This window comes from Callionymus lyra, chromosome 11, assembly GCF_982586985.1.
Source record: "Callionymus lyra chromosome 11, fCalLyr1.hap1.1, whole genome shotgun sequence".
In the NCBI taxonomy this organism is placed as follows: domain Eukaryota; kingdom Metazoa; phylum Chordata; class Actinopteri; order Syngnathiformes; family Callionymidae; genus Callionymus; species Callionymus lyra.
Window position 1 is genome coordinate 18,220,934 of NC_141828.1, and position 21,082 is coordinate 18,242,015.

General features: G+C 38.5%; 2 protein-coding genes and 1 long non-coding RNA gene across 4 annotated transcripts; 1 reads left to right on the forward strand and 2 right to left on the reverse strand.

The window, feature by feature from the left end:
- Window positions 1-1,996: 1,996 nt before the first annotated feature.
- Window positions 1,997-11,158, forward strand: LOC148069435 (high-affinity choline transporter 1-like). Its single transcript, XM_087803378.1, has 8 exons — window positions 1,997-2,224; window positions 4,250-4,363; window positions 6,454-6,609; window positions 6,907-7,055; window positions 7,134-7,277; window positions 7,355-7,508; window positions 7,943-8,160; window positions 9,804-11,158. Exons 1-8 carry the CDS (start codon window positions 2,041-2,043, stop codon window positions 10,359-10,361), a joined length of 1,677 nt encoding a protein of 558 aa, XP_087659504.1. The 5' UTR covers window positions 1,997-2,040; the 3' UTR covers window positions 10,362-11,158.
- Window positions 11,159-11,973: 815 nt separating this feature from the next.
- Window positions 11,974-14,103, reverse strand: cox20 (cytochrome c oxidase assembly factor COX20). 2 transcript variants are annotated; one of them, XM_087802625.1, is made up of 4 exons: window positions 14,036-14,103; window positions 13,327-13,441; window positions 13,001-13,064; window positions 11,974-12,399 (listed from the first exon to the last, which is right to left on the reverse strand). In XM_087802625.1, the coding sequence occupies exons 1-4, from the start codon at window positions 14,063-14,065 to the stop codon at window positions 12,231-12,233; spliced, it is 378 nt and encodes a 125-aa protein (XP_087658751.1). In that variant the 5' UTR covers window positions 14,066-14,103; the 3' UTR covers window positions 11,974-12,230. The 2 variants fall into 2 exon arrangements, with proteins under 2 accessions (XP_087658751.1, XP_087658752.1); XM_087802626.1 differs by lacking the exon at window positions 14,036-14,103 and adding an exon at window positions 13,729-13,893.
- A 639-nt stretch (window positions 14,104-14,742) lies between these two features.
- On the reverse strand, window positions 14,743-17,242 carry LOC148069437 (uncharacterized). Its single transcript, XR_015712963.1, has 3 exons — window positions 17,191-17,242; window positions 17,015-17,072; window positions 14,743-14,842 (listed from the first exon to the last, which is right to left on the reverse strand). It is a non-coding gene; the product is annotated as an uncharacterized LOC148069437 (long non-coding RNA).
- Between the last annotated feature and the right edge of the window lie 3,840 nt (window positions 17,243-21,082).

Sequence of the window (21,082 nt, forward strand, 5' to 3'; positions counted from 1 at the left end):
TCATCACAACATCTTCAACACTTCCCAAGAGCTGGAAAGGGATTTAATGATTACAGTTGCCCCAAGGTTATAAGATCATTCGAGATCCCTACGATGGAACGACTGAAGGACAACACAGGCTCCATGCTGTTAAATTGAGGTACAATTACCCGGGTCAATGGTTTGCCAGCTACACACAAGACTCTCAGAAAGTGTTGACCACAACACCGTCGGTGAACTTCAGAAGAAGCACACCAATCACCATCTGAAACACTTTTACACCATCAGGGAAGTGACGATTTATCCACAGAGGCTCAATCCACATTCTTTTTATCAGCAAATCAGTTTTATTAGCTAATGCATTGGTGATGGTCTGTGAGGGTACAACATCAGCTGGTGGTCCCCACTGGGAGGGGGGGGGGTGACTCTGGAATTAAAACCCCTCAAAACCAGAGATGGCTGAAGCAAACACACCCTTAGAGCGTCGACAAGCCTGCCTCTGTCCATCAAGTGTTGAAGAAAGGACAGCACAAGCAGGAACATCCATGTAATACCTGAGATTAGTGTAGGCAAACCCTAGCCGAATTGATGTCACATTGACACTCCCTTGGTGGCCTAAGCAGGACTTTGCATACCCTGTCCTGCAGCTAGTCTAGCTTGAGGCAACTGAGCTACCTCTGGAGCTCCCTAATGAGAAGCAAGCCCAGCCCTACTATCATTTCCGCTGCTAATGTAAGCCCCAGATGGGACATAACACTGCCAGCTGACGTCACTAGACGTCATTCATCCAGCAGCTGAAAAGCTGGAACATGTATCTTGGAGTTGCAGACATGTTTGACCGCCACATTCAAAACTGGCGAGTGATATTTGTTTAGAAAGCAAAATCTCCAGGATGGGAAAATACAGGGAATTAAACCAAGAGCAGGTCTTTTCCAACTTCCCCAGAGATTTTCCTTTTACCAAGTAGCTTTACTTTAGATGTTATATAATTCCATGATGATATAAATACCTGTTTGATCACTACCATGTCTTTCACAAAAAAATAATACACATTTTAAAGGACACTTCGTCTCATTGTACGATGTAAACAGCATGAGGTGCGGGGTTAAAGTGTGCCAGCTTGTTTTTTTTAAATGTAAAATTACACTTAAATTGAACTTTGGTCTCTATTTTAAGCTCACATAGGGGTGTTGGTGAACATGTATGCTGCCCAACAGCAACATACAGTCATTTTCAAATCAAATCTAATTCCTTCAATGAACAATTAGATTAACATACAAACTAATTTAAACAGCAAACCGCTAGCACTTAAGTCTTGTATGGTTCGTTCCTTTTGTCTTTTTCCAGTTTTCCAGCCCGACTGACCTACATTACTAAATAATTGTGACTCATCATTTCCCTTAAGTCAGCTCATCGGTTCTGGACACAATATAATGAACTCACCATTGTTTACCTTTGAGTTTTTTTTGTTTTTCTTTTAATTCATCCAGAAGAGAAAAAAGTTTTGTAAGTAAGAAAGTAATTTGTATTTATATAGCGCTTTTCCAGACCAGGGTCACAAAGCGCTTAAACAATCAATACAATATTTAATAAAAGATATACTTCAAAGGGCAAGATAAAACTGATAACACAACAGGAGTTCCAGAAAATCAAGGAAAAGCCTGAACAAATAAAAAGTGACCACTTTACGAATCCCATAGTAGTGTATGAATATTTATTCGATTTTTTAGTATTTGATTTATTGGGGTAATAATCCTGTATGAATGGGCCAGACCTCAGCTTTTAGTCAAATGGAGGAATCGTAAAAGGCAATCAAATAAAAAAAAAAGGTTGAAAACACACACAGATGTCAAATCATGATTTAATTCACCAGCATATCAAGTGTGTATAACACTGTATAACAAATAATTAACATCAATCCTCAAGCATTGGGAGGGAGTCTTGGCACGGAGCCCGGGTATTGTCTAGCGCCGCCCTTGCCCTGCAGTACCGCTCTCCGCCGCCGGTCTGCAATGACGGCGGAGCTCAGAGCTGCATGCGAGTCAGTGCTGCTCCAACATCATGGCTCTCAACATACCTGGCGTGATCGTTATGATGCTCTTCTACCTGCTGGTCCTCGCCATCGGGATCTGGGCCTCCGTCAAGTCCCGGCGGGAGGTGGAGAAAACCAACGGGGACAAGACGGAGCTGGCGCTGCTGGGGAACCGGGGCATCAGTCTGGTGGTCGGGATCTTCACAATGACAGGCGAGTGGACCGGGTTGGTGTTGGATGACACCGCGAATGGGGGGGTGTTTTAGATTATCCGTCCTGGTAGATCCGAGCTTTTTTCTTTTTTTTTCCCCGACCTCTGTATGACCATTTATTTCATTGGATTAATCGCGGGTGGATTAAACATGAATGATCCATGGATGAAGTTATAATAATAAATCTGGACAATGACAGACATAAATCACCGGGTTTTTTTTTTCCATGTTGCAGTCTGTCGGTGGCATCGATCTAGATACATCTTATTATAAATGTGTATTGTGTGTGTGTGTGGTGGTGGAAAAACACGGCTGGATCATGAAAATTGTGTAGCATGTTATAGAACAACGGACACCATCGTCTTTGAAAGTGCGAGACACATCAAGGGCGCAACCGGTTTAATGCACAGTTTTTGAATGGCCGAGGTTGCCCGTTCACGTGTATTACTTTGGATATTATATTAGTAATTGAACCGTTATAAATTATATTCAATTCATTAAAAAAAAAAATTGCCATGTAATTATCCCAAAAATATTCTTAGAAGAGGCCCGCATGCTACTTATCCTTCTCTTCTTAGAAAGCAAAAATACGTTATATTATTATTATTATATTAATATTGAGAAATTGTCAGACAACGTTGATATGTGATATTGAAACATTGGATTTTCTACACACAATTAGTGAATCAACATTTATCTATACTCACCTCTTTTTTCTTACTCTATCCTCCCTCACTCTTTTCCCTATCCATCTGTCTACACCCCCCCCATCGAGAGCCCCTCGTTAACCCCCCACCCTAGCCAGTCACAGCAGGAGGCCCTCAAAGCCGAGTATGGTTCTGCTCGAGGTTTCTTCCTCCTAAAAGGAAGTTATTCCTCGCCACGCTGTGATTAACTCGTTGTCGACTCGCTGCGATCCGTTCTTTTCTTTCTCCAATATAGTCTTACTTAAACTGTAACGTGTCTTGAGGTAACAGTTATGATAGGACACTAAACAAAATTGAATTCATTTAACTATATATGCATTGATTATGTTAAGTCCCACCTCTGTCCAAACGTCTGACTCATTAATGTCCCCTCCCCCATAATCTATTTGTCTTTTGTTGAGTCAATGTTGATTGGACGGCAGATTTTCAACGTTTGAATGGTAACAATAGTTTAACATTGAATCAACATTTATAGCTTAACGTTAACTAAAACCTACCAATCTGACTATAGAATCAACTTTGAATCAATGTACTTTGCTATCTGGGTTGGTACGAGGCTGGTGACCCCATTAATGGCATCACCAGCTTCAACCCTGAAGGTCTATGGCGTCTCAGTTCAGAGGTGCCGTCTTGTCTCCCATCCAGTTTCTCACTTTCATGGTCATGGCATGAGGCGCATGGAGGTACAATTCTTTACAGTAAGTGTAGATATTTGACATCTGGAGGTTGTGATTAAGTGTGATATGATGCCCTGAGATAGAACGCTGGTGTGATGAAACCTGGGCTCATCATTTTCAAAAATAGGCCGTGGGTGCTTTGCAACCAGCCGTGGGGTTCATTGTTTATCTTCCTTCAGGCCACCATGTTAACCTAAGACCTTTCTTGAGTTCATATTTTTGTCCCTGGTTGAAATTGAAATCAGAGTTTTGGCTTCCTTGATTCAAAGTGACAGCCAAGACTCATTGCTAAAGCAACTTGACTCTGATCATCACACATTGTGTCTAGAAATAGCAACTGCAAATGTACTTTATACTGTAAGCTGATGTTCAGGAGGCTAACATGAGTTTACATTTTCCTTGATTACCTTTTATGCTGCTTGTTATCCGTTTGGTGGCTTGTATCTCAAATTGTATCTCATGCATATAGTGAAATATTTAAAGCAAATTCTCTATTTTGCTTGAGATCATTTCCTTATTTGGCAAGTAAGAAACTTTGGTAAGTAATGTTAACTTGTCTTGTTACACTTTCCAGGTATCAGCAAACATTGGAGACAAAAAAAGTCAGTGGAATCACACTCGTTTTTCTCTCTCTCTCTACAGCCACCTGGGTTGGCGGCGGGTTCATCGTTGGCACTGCCGAGGCCGTGTACAATCCGTCCATGGGTCTGATCTGGGCAGTCATGCCTATTGCCGCCACAATGTGCTTCGTCATCGGTCAGTTTCTCACATCAATGGTTTAATGGTTCTCCTTGAAAGAAACACTCAGAGTCAAGTTTTATCATTTGGAATTCTACATCTAACCCATACAAAGATGGTCTCCATAACATTATTACACCGTATATCCCTATCCATTCTCTAATTCTTCATCAACCTCATTTTTTGTTTTGGTATTTAATTTTCCAACATTTATTATCCAACACATCCACTATTTCTCTTCCAAACCACTAATGGCTTTATAAACTTTCTATCAGTCTAGTTGTCTTTCACAATCAACTCTACCTATTCCAACCACATACTACCTAGCCTAGTTTCTGTTTACTCTAACCCTGAACGGCGTCCTTTATTAATGAGTCATTAAATCCTCCCGGCCAGAGCTTTAGGTCGGCTCAGACGGTCAGTGGTTCAGTTTAGATTGTGCAGTGTCTTCCAGCATCCAAAGACAGATTATCTGAGATTAAGATGGATTCTAAATCATGTGATCGATGCTATTAAGTCCCACACATCACTTCGGTTAGGATCTGAGGTCCTCGGAAATGCAATTTACTCGGGAATAAAAATGGTCTGGTGGATTCAAAAGCCAATATTTTTCTAAAGAAAATGTATATTTAATAATAGATTAAATGGATTTCTGTTACGTTAAAGTTTTCTTTGGTTGCTTTTCTTTTGGATATGTGATAACTTGTGTTTAAATTCCTTTTATCTCATGAGAATATTTTTTTATTTTTTTTATTTTTAGTATTTTAAGGAAATAAAGCATAATGGGCTCTTAAAGTTAGCGATTCTACAAATAAAGAATGTATTTACTTTTCTCTGCATCTTATAGTTAGCCACAGTAGCTAGCAGAAAGTATGTATGTATTCATCTGATTATTTAAAAAAATATATTCTATCAGCAATTGAATAAAGTCCGTTCAAACCGGACGTTGTGAATGCTATATTTACTTGACACAGTTACAACACTCAAACATGGGGTTTTCTATTTATACCAAAAAGAGAATTTTCCTTTTGAAATATTTAGCAGCAGGAGCAGCAGCGTTTGTTCAGTTTCACGTTACGGCAGCTCTCGGACCACTTGGTTCGGGTGACATCATCTCTCTGATTCCTTCAGCACCTGCTTCTCGTGTTCAGATCAGAGCGAGTCAAAATTCTACCCATTAAAATCTGACAACCAGCTTGTTCAGCTGCAGTGCAGACAGCTCACTTCGAGTTTTTCTAAGGTGATACGCTTTTAATCAAAGAACAACCCCTCTTGGCTCTTTAGGTGTATTTTTTCTTCTCTCTCTTTTTTTTTTTTCTTTTTTTTTAGAGATTACAGACTGAAGTGGTCGCTTGTACAGATTAATACCAACATTCCTGCTCCACATGAAGGTCACATGACCTCAGCCATGATCCTCTTATCGACGTTCGGTGGTGTCGTATAATAATCTGACTTCCCAGACACTAAACACATGTCTGTTAATAACCACATTACTCATATCTTGATGTTATATTATTCCTAGTTTGGATTTTAACCCGCATTTATTGATATGGCTTTTACGCCCCTCACGGCTATTTTTTTTTCCTTCTGGAAATTGCACTATTTTCAACTTAACAACAAAAAAGATTAAAATAAAAATACAAAAATATTATCACGAGAACATTCAGCAATACAAACAGACTGAACTGCTATTTATTATTATTATTATTATTTTACAGATACATTTATTTTTGCCCTTCATTAAATCTGATTATTATTTGTCGTCGTCATTCAACATGAATAAATGTTTGTTTTTTTTGTTTTTTTTTAAGTGCTAATGTTTTAATAACTTCAGGAGTGTGTTAGATCAACTGAGCTATTATATATTAATATTCTTAAAATGGCTGATATTTAATAAATATATTCTGTTCTGTATACACATTTAGAAGTAGAATCTCTGTAATTCAATACTTGTCTGTGTTTGTATTAAATTTAAATTTAGTCAAATGGACTTGGTCCAAACAAACATAGTTTTCTTTGTGTCTAGAGTGACTACTTTATGTACTGTAGGGATTAAAGTTCAGTTTCTGCTTATACCCTAAAATGTTCCATCTCCTGGTGTTTCTCAGGTGGTCTGTTCTTCGCTGAGCCCATGAGGAACAACAAGTATGTGACCATGATGGATCCATTCCAGATCAAATATGGAAGAGCGGCCACTGCTGCTCTGTCTATAGCTTCACTCATCTCCGAGATCATGTGGGTGACTGGAACTCTAATAGGACTAGGTGAGGGGTCCCGGTGTGTGCATGTCATTGTGTCGAGTGTGATCAGAGCACTGGCTTATCCCACTCTTAAAGAGGCTAAATATAGTGGCGAGTGTTGAGTGTGAGGCAGCTGCAGAAACACAAGCACTCACACACACACACACACGTGAAGGAACAGACAGGAACCTACAAACACACATGGCAACAGAGCCTCTACAGAAATACACAGACATTTATATATACATACTGAAAATAGTTTTGTCTTAATGTACTACTAGTGTAATATGTGATTGCCGAACCCTGTTGATGTATGTTCAGGGGTGACCATGAGTGTGATCCTGGACTTGTCCTACACGGTCAGCATCTGGATCTCGGCGGCGGTGGCCATCACCTACACCCTCATGGGCGGACTGTACTCTGTGGCCTACACGGACATCATCCAACTCATCCTCATCTTCATCAGCCTGGTTTGTTTTGATCTTCTTGAGGGTTATTGATTTAAGGTTTCAACTCTTTTTGTTTTTGTTTTTTTTCGCCATTCCCAGTGGTTGTGCATTCCCTTCGCAATGATAAATCCTGCTGTGGCGGATATTACTGAAACGGCGTACAACCAAACGCTCCAGGCCCCGTGGGTTGGATCTCTTGAGTCTGACAGAGTGTGGAGGTGGATCGACAACTTCCTGCTGCTGGTAAAAACTCTGGATTTGCCGTTCTAGACTTATCTAGGGTGTTTTTTAAGGTTTTGTTGTTCTTGCTGTTCCTTCAGGGTCTGGGCAATCTGGGTCTCCAGAACTTCCATCAGAGGACCCTGTCAGCGTCGTCTTCATCCACGGCGAAGATCACCTGCTTTGCTGCCGCCTTCATTGTTCCTACTCTCGGAATTCCACCCATCCTAGTCGGAGCTGTAGCTGCCTCGACAGGTGAGTGATCAGCTGATCAAGCAGCATCCGTATTGTCATATCAATAGATGGCGCTCTCTTTGAATAGAATTAAAACCTTACATCATTTTTTATCGGAGGGCGCCACCTACTGAGATTTTTAAAAAGGCTTGTGTTTGTTTAAAGGTTGTTCAAATGTAGGAAAAACTGATATTTTAATACAGTTACCTGAAGCGTCATCATAAGTCAACCTCTATACAGTATATGTTGTCTTTTAAGGGTTCATTTGGAAAGTTGATTGAATGAATTGCAGATGCACAGGAGCATTGGATGGTTAGTTGCCGGATAAATTGATGAGCTGGTAAATAAAAGGAAGGTCGGACGGCGAGACGTGCGATTAGTTGGATTAGAATCTTCATATCGGTTGCACTGGGGAGGATATTTAGAATGATGTTGATTGTTTCTTCGCTCCTCAGACTGGAACTTGACCTCGTACGGTTCCCCATCTCCGTTCGCTCGAGGAGAGACGGGCCTGATTCTGCCCATTGTTCTGCAGCATCTGACTCCCACCTATATCTCCATAATCGGAATCGGAGCCGTTGCAGCAGCTGTTATGTCATCCACGGACTCGGCGCTCTTGTCCGCTGCCTCCATTTTCACATCCAACATCTACAAGAGCATCCTGAGGACCAGGGTGAGTTGACTTATTTGATTGTACACATCTTTGTCATGGGAATCTCAACCTAACCTTTTGGTTATTTGTCTCATTCCCCTGCCAAGGAGCACAAAGTTAACTGTTTCCCAGGAAGCTGATTAAGGTCCAAAGAATACCCTTTTGTTAATTAACACATTCCACAATAGACTTCCTAAAAGAACGCCGACCACTTAGGTGCTAAGTCCACCTGTTTAGATGCTTTGTAACACAAATTGTGTTTCAGCTGCAGCAGCTCAATGCATTAAGTGCCATCTTAAGATATGCCTGAAGCAAATCTTCTCCTCATCATGTATTAACAAAGGAGCCCAGAAGGTGACAAAAGACCAACCTCATACAGCAGCTTGAAACCATTTCTCTCAGTCTAGGCTCAAACCAACACCAAGCTCTCAGTTGTCCTGTACACAGACAAGTTTAAAACCACAAGACACACAAGGTCCCTCTGACACTGGGAGCACAAGGCCAAGAAGATTGAGTAGCTAAGTGGCCTGGATCCTGTCCACGTCTTCAAAGAGTAGAAGCACCGTGTCTGCACGACAGTCTAGCGACTGACAGCACTAGCAGTGGCTTTGTGGATCCCCAAACTGAATTCCTCCAGGTTGCTTACAACTTTGGACAGTCTCAAGGATCTGGATTCACTTTGATGACTCAACTTTATTTCAAGTTATGCTCATACACTTCAAAGTACAGTATATACTATTGATGGGTGACACAGTGTCTTCATTTTGAAAGGCCACTAGATGGCACTTCTTTTCTATATAATCGTTGGCTCTAATCCATTACTTCAATAAAACTTGGCATCATTTTCAAATTTAGAGTGCCATCTAGTGGTCTTTCAAAATGGACACTGTATAATGATACAATTTCTTTCTCACACAGCTCGTAAGGCCTCATCAACCCATCACTAGTAGTAGATTTATATTTCAACTAAATTAAAGGACACCTAAAGGTTGTATTATACATTGTTATCTATAGAACACTCGCTAGGCCCTTATGTGACCATCGCTGGTCCACAATCGGTCCATATAACTTATTTTCAAGTGTCGGAAAAGTTTCAGCATTCAAAAAAAAGAATTATATTTGTTCATAAAACAAGATAAGCGATTAGTTTCTTATTGTATCTTGCTGGTAGTGGTGGGTTGAAGAGGCCTCGTGATACAGCTGTGTATACAAAACACTCATTGTATCACATGATACAGCTGTGTATTGAAAACACTCGCTGTATCATGTGATACTGTGAGTTTATCATCAGATACACATGATACACACCCACTTCTTTAATATTTGGCTCTAATCCACGAATTGAATGAAACCTGGCATCATTTTCAAACTTAGAGTGGCCTTCAAAAATGAAGACACTGTATCATGATACAGAGTTTTCAATACACAGTTGTATCATGAGGCCTCATCAACGCATCACTACTTGCTGGTCACTTCAGAAAGTCTCAGTACAGGGTCATTTGGCCAGAGTCACATAATGAAGAGCAAATAATAGTGAGAGTGCTACTCTCACTATTACATGACCGTTTAAAAGTAGATCAATCTTTATAGAGAACATCAATGAATGTCAAAATGTTGGATGTCGTTGCTTTAAAATGACATGCTTGTTGTGCGTGTGTGTGCAGGCCTCTGAGCAAGAGATCCAGTGGGTGATCCGAGGCTCGGTGGTGGTCGTGGGTCTGGCTGGAACGTCGCTCACCTTCCTGGACAACAGTGTGCTGATGATCTGGATGCTTCGCTCTGACCTCACGTACACACTCATGCTACCACAGATTGTCTGTGTCCTGTTCTTCAGCATTTCCAACGCATACGGCGCCGTGCTGGGCTGTGTGACCGGCATGCTCCTGAGGGTTCTCTGCGGCGAGCCGCTGCTGGGCATTCCTACCATCTTGAAATTCCCAGGATGCACGTTGGAAAATGGTGTTTACGTCCAGCGCTCCCCGATAAGAACCATCTGCATGTTGACAGCTGCCGTGTCCATTTTGTTTTTCTCCTGGCTTGCAGAGTTGCTCTTCAGGCGAGGAGTGCTTCCAGAAAAGTGGGACGTTTTTGATCTCAAATCTCAGAACTCCACACCAGGTGGAACCAAGTCTGAAGTTAAGGCAGTGAAGCTGCCCGAGGAGCTTAAAGAACCAACAGATAATAGTGACGTGTGCGAACCTATGCTGGAGTCGGCATGTTAGAAAAATGTATTCGGAGTTTTAAGGACGAAAGGAAACGACGCACCTTTTGCAAGTCATGGAAATGTATGCACCGTCTGTGGTGTCACTTTTGCCACCGAGTGTGTGATCTAACGGGAGGACATTGCTGTCGATCACACCAATTGTAAGCCTTACCTCTGCAGGTTTTTATTTAAATCCTTAAACGTGTACATAGATTTTAGGTTACCAGTGCCAAGGCGCAAGGCAGTGCAGAGGCGTGAGTCCATTACCTTCTTGTATACATCCAGTCAACGATGGTGTCAGTTCATTACGTCTCATGAAAAAGAGGAGTTAGATCTCACTCGCAGATGCAACCTCATGTCCCAACATCTTGTGACAGGATAGACCGGTTAAGCAGTCAATTTTCCTGGTCTATTCGGTCTCTAGGACTGATTGTCCTAATCAATGTAAGAATGTGACTATTATGTTTTTTTTCTCTCTGCCCCATTTTCTATAGTTTTACTTGAAACATTTCAGAAGTGACCTACTTGTGCAATCGTTTCACTGTTGTTTCATTAAGGCTTTATTTGTTTTCAAAAAACCAAATAACTTAAAGGACCTACAGTGCAAGTCACCATTGAAATACTTGTGCGACGACTTGTCATTCGATGGAAACACCACTAAGTCACCGTATCGTTAGTTCAGGCCTGAACTAACGCTGTCCAAATATCTCACTGACAGTGTAAAGTGTCATATTCTATTTTTCAGATGAATGTATTTATCATTTGAAATGAACTTGAATGAAAAAATAAAAGTGCAGAACATGATTTTGAATTTTATTTCCTTAAATGGAAAAAATAATGGAATTCTAGAAATACTATTCTCACAGTAGATTGTTTAAATGTAAGAGGTGTTTGTACACTTATCTTTTTTATTAAATTATTTAAAACGTATTTTAATAAAGAAACATTTGGTGTGGTAAAACCCAAATATTCAAGTGTGTTTATTCAATGGATGATTCTTTTTTTTGTACGTATGGTGTTGCTGCGTAGGAAGAGGAGATTTTACTAACAGACCCTTTGTAGCGTTTCTAGTGACCCCTCGTGGCAGAACGGTGCAACTGTAATGCCGTAAAATGTATGACGCATTCGTTTTAAAAACGAGAAGAAAAAAAAGACCAATTTCGTTATGTCGTTTTCTGGTTCCATCTTCCTGGTAACTTCGAATAGCATCTCAGACCTACATATGAAAACTGTCTGATCCACTGCTGTGAGGAATTTTGGTGGTCACGTGACTAGTCACCCAGGCAGTTGCCTAGCGAGGGTCGGATGTTCATCCAATAGTGAGAGTTACAGTCATGACTGTTCAAAATGACACCAGTAACTACAGACAAAAAGGCAAAATGTCTTGTTTTGTTAAGTTAGCTTTGGTTATAGCACCACTACATGCAACTTTTACAACCTTGATTGATATAAAGAGTAAAAAGCAATAGGTATCATGTAAGGAATTAGATCAGAGACAAAAAAAACAACTAAAATGTACCAAATAACCTAGACAAGGCCACCAAATCAACAAATAAATCGTAATAACTGGAAAATTAGCCATTCAAATAAGAGGTTTTTGACAGACAAGTTGAAATAAATTAGAACACAAATATTTCCTTGTATTTAATGGTGGATTAAGAGAAAGACATCAACACAATTCAGGCAAACTCTTTGGATGGACAGTGAGTCGAATCAATACTGGGAATATTGTTCTATGTCCTTCAGAACTTTTTTTATTTATATAATTTACTCAGTTTTACAATTTTTTTTCAAATAATAAAAAAAATAAATCTACATCAGCTTAAGTGTTTCAGTGATCTTGATCGTCAGTCACTGATTCTTTCATCAGGTCCAATATCATGAAACATCAGTCGCTTTTTGAATCTACACTAAGGCCACATGGGACTCCACTTGCGCACTCTCGTCTCACGTCGGGGTCCACATCTGTGCCTTCATACAAGATTTTGTTCTTCATTCCTTCGTGGATCATCCTTTGCTCTATAATCATTTTTGCATTTTGGTACCGACAGTAGAACCTGGAAAAAAAATGTAAGAACATTCAGCTCAGGATATTAAGAGTAAATGTAAGTTTTTCATTGAGTTTGCTAATAATTTTACACACTAATAGTTTCCCTATGTTGTGCACAGAACATGGGAACTTCCCTTCTACACACTTGATTTTTAGGGAGTGTAACTGTTCAATAAATGAATCATAAACAATGACTTCCTTAGAAAAACATTTTACGTTGAAAAAACTTTCAGGGACAGATTTATGATACTTAAGTTATAAGAGATAATAGGCTTTTATTCAAGGGTCGTTTTTTACTGTAATGCTATTGTCATGAGCAACATAATAAGGCACTGCTTGGTGTGAAGAGGACTCCTCATTTAAAGTGTTACATCGATGGCCTCGCACCCAAAATGAGGTCAGACAAATGACAGTGTTTGATCAGCCATGCCTATTGTATTAATCAATACCAGCTTCTGCTGACATAATCACGCTCGTGTGTCCCAGGAAAATTTGTCATATGAAGTCAATGCACCAGACACTCCATGTTCACATGCACCAAACAAGTGCATCCTGACACTGTAACGTGATACAGGGATATTAATTGATCCTAAATTATGTATACCAACCAGGATCCCGTGGTTGTGAGCATAAATCCTGCAGCCCCAACATTAAACGATCTTCTTACTCGACCTGCAAAAGATTGCAATAGATTTTTTATGATTCATTGAAGCTCATTTTATACTTTTAAGATATAAGCAACATCATTTAACACTTTTAATGTTAACCATTGCACATCAATTAAAAAAAAGTTGTTCTCTTGTAATGTTTGCATGTTCAGGCAGCATGTGTGACATAAGCTTGTGTAGCCTCCAGAACCAGCTCAAAGGTTTAAACACAAGTAAACTAAAAATAATAATTTGCAGTCCCAGTTGACATTAAAAAGTGAACCTACTTGTAGCAAGAAAGTGCAGCAGACCAGCTACCACAGATCCTCCGGCTCCATGCAGTAATGCCTCACGGCTGCATGGTACTTTTTGGACATCCAAGATCCCCAGGATTCGGAAACCCTGATCACAAGAGAATATTTGAGGGAAAATGTGAAGTTTGGCTTGTCTATTTAAAACAAGCGTGTCATTTCATCTAGCAAGATATTTAAAAAGAACATTCCTGAATATTGTTACATACATTCAGAAAACATAGCATTAAAAAATATTGTAAATGGAAAACGCACTTTATGCACCACAAATAAATCTAGTATATTCATAAATAAACACACAGAAAAGTGTCCAAACGTTATATACAAGACATTTATGATCAGCATATTGTTGACCTTCTGACTTCGATTGTCACGCACCTGGGTCTCGTCTTCAGTTGCCATGTTTCTCAAAACATCAATGAGTAGCACAGTTTGAGCAAAACCATATCATTAAAGTCTCAAACGCGACAGTTTTGTTTTTCCTTGTTTTTATAAAAAGAAAACTACATTACACAAGAACATGACAGAGGTGTCACCTCCAAATCCTCCGACAAGGAAATGACGTAACAATGCTTCCGGTTTAGGTAATTATTTGATAATATAAACATCCCAGAAACAACTGCGACAATGATGGCCCCCAAAAATATTATTGACCAATGTTCTTATCTGCGTTTCTGTCACTCACCGGCTCGTCGTCTTCGTCTCCAGGTTGCATGTTGTGAAGTCTTTTTCCTCTGCCGTTTCTTCGTGATTTATGACGGTTGACGAACAACGATATGATGCGTTACCGCCACCTACTGGTATGGAGGTTGGAGTTTTTTTCTTTTATATTATCTTTCTCAAATAGACTACCGAGCCCCGAGGGTGACATTGCTGTTAATTTTCAGATTGTGAACTGACGGTTATAATTTAAAATTCAACTAAAATTCTAAACTTTTTAAATCATGCAGTGTGCCGGACGTGACGTCGGCAGACTTTAAATTGTTCAAACTGGGCGTTTGCTTATAATCAAATCACCTGGATGGTTCCTGCACAGATCACATGTCGAATCTTCTCACAATTCTGTTTCAATTGCTTTGGATAAATCAAGAGCTGATAAAGCAAATCTTAAGTGATCATTTTTAAATCAGTTTATTGACCTTTAAAACGTTTGCAATCTTCTTCGTTGAGTTTGTTTATTGTCATGATGAAAAAAAAAACATGGTTCAGCTCAGATGGATGTGAAGAGTCTCCTCACAATCGTCTTCTTCAGTCTTCTGAACCGATAGTTGAAGAAAAGCCTTCAGAGAACTTTAAGTGTTCACGCATGAGGAAAAAAATATATTGTGTATATATATCCTATAATAAGACCAAAGTGGTCAATCAAAATGAGTCAGTAAAAGTTTTATTTAAACAAGGTTGAAGAGTCGATCTGGATGTTACTAGCAGGAGAAACTTTCAATCCAGGAAGGATGGAAGCCTCACGTCACACGACTGCTGCTGCTGGTTTTGCCTGTAAGAGCACAAAAGAGTTAATAGCAGATAAAAGGAACATTTAAAACGAGTTTAAACATGTCATGTAAATACTTTCAGAAAAATATAATTGAACACTTCCAAACACCTTGTACTTAGAACCTTTGAATATCCAAGTACCAAAAAAAAACAAACATTGTAGATAAAGTATAAACACATTTTTAGAGGGGGGGGACTTTAGAAGTATAATGGTTAACCATTATAGATACATTCAAGTATAAACATTTAAAGACCTTGTGCATAAAAATAAACCATGTTAAACTGTCAGGGATTTTCTCCCAGACAATCTGAATGAAAACAGAGACAAGTGTTAGAATAAGAAAGTCAGAAACCTTTCAGTACCAGCAAAGAGTGGAGGCACTTCTATGGCTCGTCCCAAACCACTGAAGGTCTTCGGACCGTGCCTTCCTTTTTATTCGAAAGCTCAGAGCATGACACACTTAAATACAGACAGTTAGAACCGTTTTTTGCTTGCTGCGTTCAGCAACAAATGAACAGTGAGTGAGCACGGCCTAACAGCCTGCACGAGGAGACCAACTCTCATCTTGTTGAGGTCAAACCATCATCTCGCGAGAAACTAAACTCTAACTGGGCACATTCCTTCCAGCTCCAACAAAAACCATTGTGGATAAAGTATAAACTCTTCAAACCTTTGTTCAACAGTTCAAACCTTCTCTTGAAGAAAATAACATTTCAACCCTTATGTAATATTGAAACATTTCAATCCTTTGTATACATTAAAGTATAAAAATGTATAAACACCTTGTACATAGAAATTAACTTTTGAATATCAACTTTGTCCAACCATGGATATATAAAAAAAAAAAAAAAAAAGTACATTTCAAACCTTTGATTCTGGATATAAGAAAACCTTTGTGTACAAGAACATGTCAAACCATTGTTAATAAACCTTTGAATAGAAAAATTAACCATTTCAAAGCATTGATGGAAAAAAAAAATAATTCAAACCCTTTAGAAGTATAAACATGTCAAACCATTCTGGATGTAAAAAGTAAAGATTTTTACCTTTGCATTTGAAAAGGGAACTCTTGTGTATAGAACATTTCAAACGATCTTTAAAAAACCTTTGTGAATAGAAAACCATTTTAAACCTTTGCTGGAAAAAAAAGCAAACATTTCCAACCATTCTGGATGAAAAAAAAAAAATGTTTTAGACCCGTTGTTTTTAAAAATAACCTTCGTGTACAAGAACATGTCAAACCATTGTAAGTAAACCTTTGTAAATAGAATACCATTTTAAACCTTTCCTTTAAAAAAAAAAAAAAGCAAACATTTCCAACCATTCTGGGTGAAAAAGTAAAGATGGTTTTACCGTCGCATTCCAAAAGAGAACCTTTGTGTATAGAAAACCATTTTAAACCTTTACTGGAAAAAAACCCAAACATTTCCAGTCATTCTGGATGAAAAAGTAAACATTGTTTTGCACCTTTGTATTTAAAAAGAAAACCTTCATGTATAAGAACATGTCAAACCATCGTTAAACCTTTGTGAAAAGAAAACCATTTAAAATCTTTGCTGAAGAGAAAACCCCCAAACATTTCCAGTCTTTCTGGATGAAAAAATTAAACATTGTTTTGCACCTTTGTGTATAAGAACATGTCAAACCATTGTTAATAAACCTTTGTGAATAGAAAAATTAACCATTTCAAACCATTCTGGATGTAAAAAGTAAAGATGGTTTTACCGTCACATTTCAAAAGAGAACCTTTGTGTATAAGAACATGTCAAACCATTGTAGGTAAACCTTTGTAAATAGAAAACATTTTTAAATCTTTGAAATTGTTTGCTTTAAAACATTTTTTTTTTTTAAAAAACGCAACCATTCTGGATGAAAAAAAGTAAACATTGTTTTGCACCTTCATGTATAAGAACATGTCAAACCATCATTAATAAAACTTTGTGAAAAGAAAACCATTTTAAATTTTTGCTGAAGAGAAAAACCCCCAACTTTTCCAACCATTCTGGATGAAAAAAAATAAACAGTATATATATTGTTTTGTACTTTGTACTACTATTTAAAAAGAAAAAACCTTTGCGTGTAAAAACAGTTGAAACCTTGGTTGACAATGCCAACTTTCTTATCCACAGAAGTTAATCATCGAAACACCCGTAATATGTTAAGAATATTCACCTTGGTCAGGTAATCCTGGTCACATGACGCACGCAAGTGAAATACTCACCATCACGCGCTGGAAAAGACATGTTAGCAATAGCACCGGTGGATGGATCATTAGCATCAGGATATTCAACCACTACTCACATATTTGGAATGAGAAAGAACTTTAGCTTGTAAATTGGATTTCTCACCTTAGCATAGCATCGATCGACTACAGAGAAAGTCAGCAATAGCACCTGCTTGAAAAAAAAAACAAGATATAGGCATTATACAGTATACACAAAATGCATCATTAGCATTAGCTTTACAAGTCAAGTAACTCACCTTGGCATAGTAAGCATCAATCTGCTGTGGATCAGGTCAAAGTTAGCATTAGCACCTGCTGGAAAAAAAAAAGTACATGTTAGCCAAAATATGCTAACAAAATTTTAGCATTAGCTTTTTAAAGGAATCTATTGACCTTATAGTATGTCGATCACCAATGGAGGGCAAAGTTAGCATGAGCACCTACAGAGAGTCAGAGCTAATATATTAAATACAAATATTATACTGTCAAATGAGCATCGGATCTGCAGGTCAATCACGCCAACATTTGTGTATTCGTGTACAACATTAGCCTTAGCATGTCAATGTATATTCAATCAAGTCTATCAATTGGCGTTAGCGTTTCAACATTAGCTACTCATCCTTGGCAAAGCAGTCATCATTACCTGCTGAGAAAGTCAATGTTAGTGTTAGCATCCGCTGGAAAAAAAAAGTCAAGTTAGCATCATGATCTTTGAGTCAATGTTGGCGGGTAGTATAACTTTAGCTGCTCCTCCTTGGCACAGCAGTCAGCTCACCTGTTGTGAAAGTCTTAGTGTTAGCATCTTCTCAATAAAAAGTAATGTTAGCATCAGATCTGCTGCTCAAGCATGCTAACATTTGTGATAATTTACAACAATAGCTTAGCATGTCAATATATAGACAATCAATTAGCTTTAGCATGTCAACATTAGCTACTTATCTTTAGCACAGCAGTAACCTCACCTGCAGAGATAGTCTTAACATTAGCATCTTCTAAATAAAAGTCAAGTTAGCATCAGATCAATTTTGCCAACATTAGCTACTCATCCGTGGCAGCAGTCACGTCACCCAGGAAGTCCATGTTAGCATTAGCATCTGCTAGGGGGAAAAGTGAAGTTAGCATCAGATCTGCAGGACAATCATGCTAACATTTAGGATTATGTACAACATTAGCCTTAGCATGTCAACATACTGTGTATATACACATAACCATCATCAATTAGCATTCGCTTTTCAACATTAGCTACTCATACATTACAATTCTTACGGAGTTTTACATCATACATCACCAGTACAGACATTAGTGATTACAACGTTTACATTCATGTCATACAAAGTTTACATTCATGTCATACAAAGTTTACAGTCATGTCATACAACGTCACATTTTCACTTCAACGTTGCATCTTCATTGTCGTCTTCTTAGAACCTGCTCCATCTTCAAGAAGTCCAGGACCTTCCACATCTTCCACCTGAGGAAAAGAACAACGTTGTAACACTCTTGGAACGAGATTTAAAAAAAGTGCACATCCATGACAAGAATTACGTTTTAGCTGCAGTCAAATACAAGTTTAATTGTAATACTTTAAAGTTAAATTAACACATGCGGAAGAAAGTCTCACCTGGTGGTCGTAGATCTGGTGGGTTGAAGGCCTTCCTCTTCAAATAGGAAATTCCATTTGGAAAATAAAACGAGTCCAAAAATGACGTAAATATTTAAGTTGTTTTTCTGTTTTAAAGCCCGTTCAAAAACTTTTAGTGTGTGTGTGGTGCGTGTGCCTGTCACTGCCCTGCACCGCGATAAGAAAAGTTACTCACGGTTAGACGCTTCAAAAACAGGAGGACTGGATCAGAACGTTCCTCATCCGCTGAAAACATCTGTAGCTCTTTGAGCTCAGGTTTCACAATCAAGAACATCACAGTTGCAAACAATCAAAGCTCCTGAGAGCTGAGGTGGCGTCTGAGTCTATGGGCCTGAGAGACGGGTCTGCAGGGGATATATGGGCAGAGGTAGGGGCTTAAGGGGATAGTGGGATAGTGGGATAGGGGCTGCAGCTGCTGGGGCTCGAGCATTAAAGAATGAAAATGTACTCACGGTTAGACGCTTCAGAGCTTCAACAGGATCAGATACTTCTCAGTAGTATTTTACCCACTGCAAAAATCTCAAGTTCTTCAGGCCAAAAATTCAGCTTCAAGAGTTGAATTATTTGCACTTAAAAAAAACACTTAGAAATGTATGCATTATGCCTATAACTCAGTTGAGCGTGATACAATTAATTAAAATCATTTAAATCATTTTCACCTGCAAGACTTTTCATGAGGTCTTGAACTCACCTGCGGGCTTTATTTACACGCCACAGGTGTTACTAACCGAGCGCATCAGACAGGTGCGAACAATTAACGGAGATCTTAGTGGGAGGAGTCATGTGACTGAAGTTTTTCATGCCTGAATGTGTCTGGTCACATTCTTTTGGCAAATTTTACCTGAGGTATTTGATAGATACAGATTTGATTGATATATTTTATTGAGTATTCTTTTGATTGTTTAAGCACTTTGTGACCCTGTTCTGGAAAAGCGCTCTTTAAATATAAACAAAGATAAAAGGAATGTAGATAGTAGTACTGTATAACAGCATGAGTTCACGATTGGGGAAATAATCCATTTGTATGCATGTGTGTTGCATTTAAAAACATACTTTCATTTATATAGCTAAGAATGTATTGTCTCAACAAATAATGGAGTCCGTTTACATTTACTCTAAAACATCAGGATGTTTTTTACGACGTGTACAATCAGTTGAAACATGACGCTATTATTGAGCCTGTGATAAAACTTTTTTATTAGGATCATGGACACAAACAAACAACTGTGGAGCTCACGTCATGTTTTCCTCTTGGCAGGCTGGCCAACAAAAACTTTCCCTGGAATGTCTTAATAGTTATCTTGATTGTAACCAGTAGAATCTATAGACACGATGAATTATGTTCCTCTTATCTTTCATAAAATCAATACTTTGAGATTTAAAGAGACGCTATGTCACGGATTATATAAGTAATATAAATATCTTCTCTTTTTTCTTTATTTATATTCTCACACTATTGACACCAGAGAGTTTATTCTGAAGAATGTACTACCCTAATATTAGTACCATTTGTTAGACTAGAACATATTTCATGTATTTTGTTTAAAAAAAAAAGAATATTTATACAGAACCAACTTTGAAACCAGGACTTTCGTTGTAGTTTTCCTGATTCCTCATGACGAGGCTTGAATACAAGATGGACATTACAGATGATGAAAATGATGTATTTGGATGTTCTTAGGAGTGTCTTTTTCGGAGGAAAATTAAGATTAAGACCACTGATCTGCGGTTTCGTCGTTAAAATGAACATATATTTTTGTCTATAACTCTAAAAAGGAACAGATTACTCTTTAAATATTCCCAATTATCGCAATTTTTGATGGTAGGCGATTGTAACACAATTTGTAAAAAAAATGTAATGGCCCTGGCACAACTTCACCTGTCAACAGGTACATTTCTCCTGTTACTGAAAGAGTTTCTGCCTCATTTGGGATGTGATCTGAAGAGCTTCAGGCCTTAGATGAAAGAATGGCGTTCCACAGTCAGGCAAACAATTTCAGCAGTTTAGTGATTACTTTGTTGGGCCATGTTGTGAGGCAGGTTAGTAGGTTTTTTTGAAGCCAGGAGGCTTTGGTTTTCTTTTTTGTTTAAAAATATGCAGTGTTTGTATCGTCTCTGCTCCCCGTATAGTTAATTAGAGGGCTTATTATATTTCCATTTAACAGTAGTTGCATTAGATAACTATAACTTCTATGTTATACGTACTTAGATCTTTGATTGGCTTCTCTACTTTTTCAAAAATCTGGGTAGAATCCATGGGGTAGAGTTTCCTTTTGGGTATGGCCCTCCTACCAGACCAACACTGATTCAATTGTCCAGCGTAAACCAAAGCTCTTACCTACCCATTGCCTTGTTTGGGTTGAGTATTCTCCTG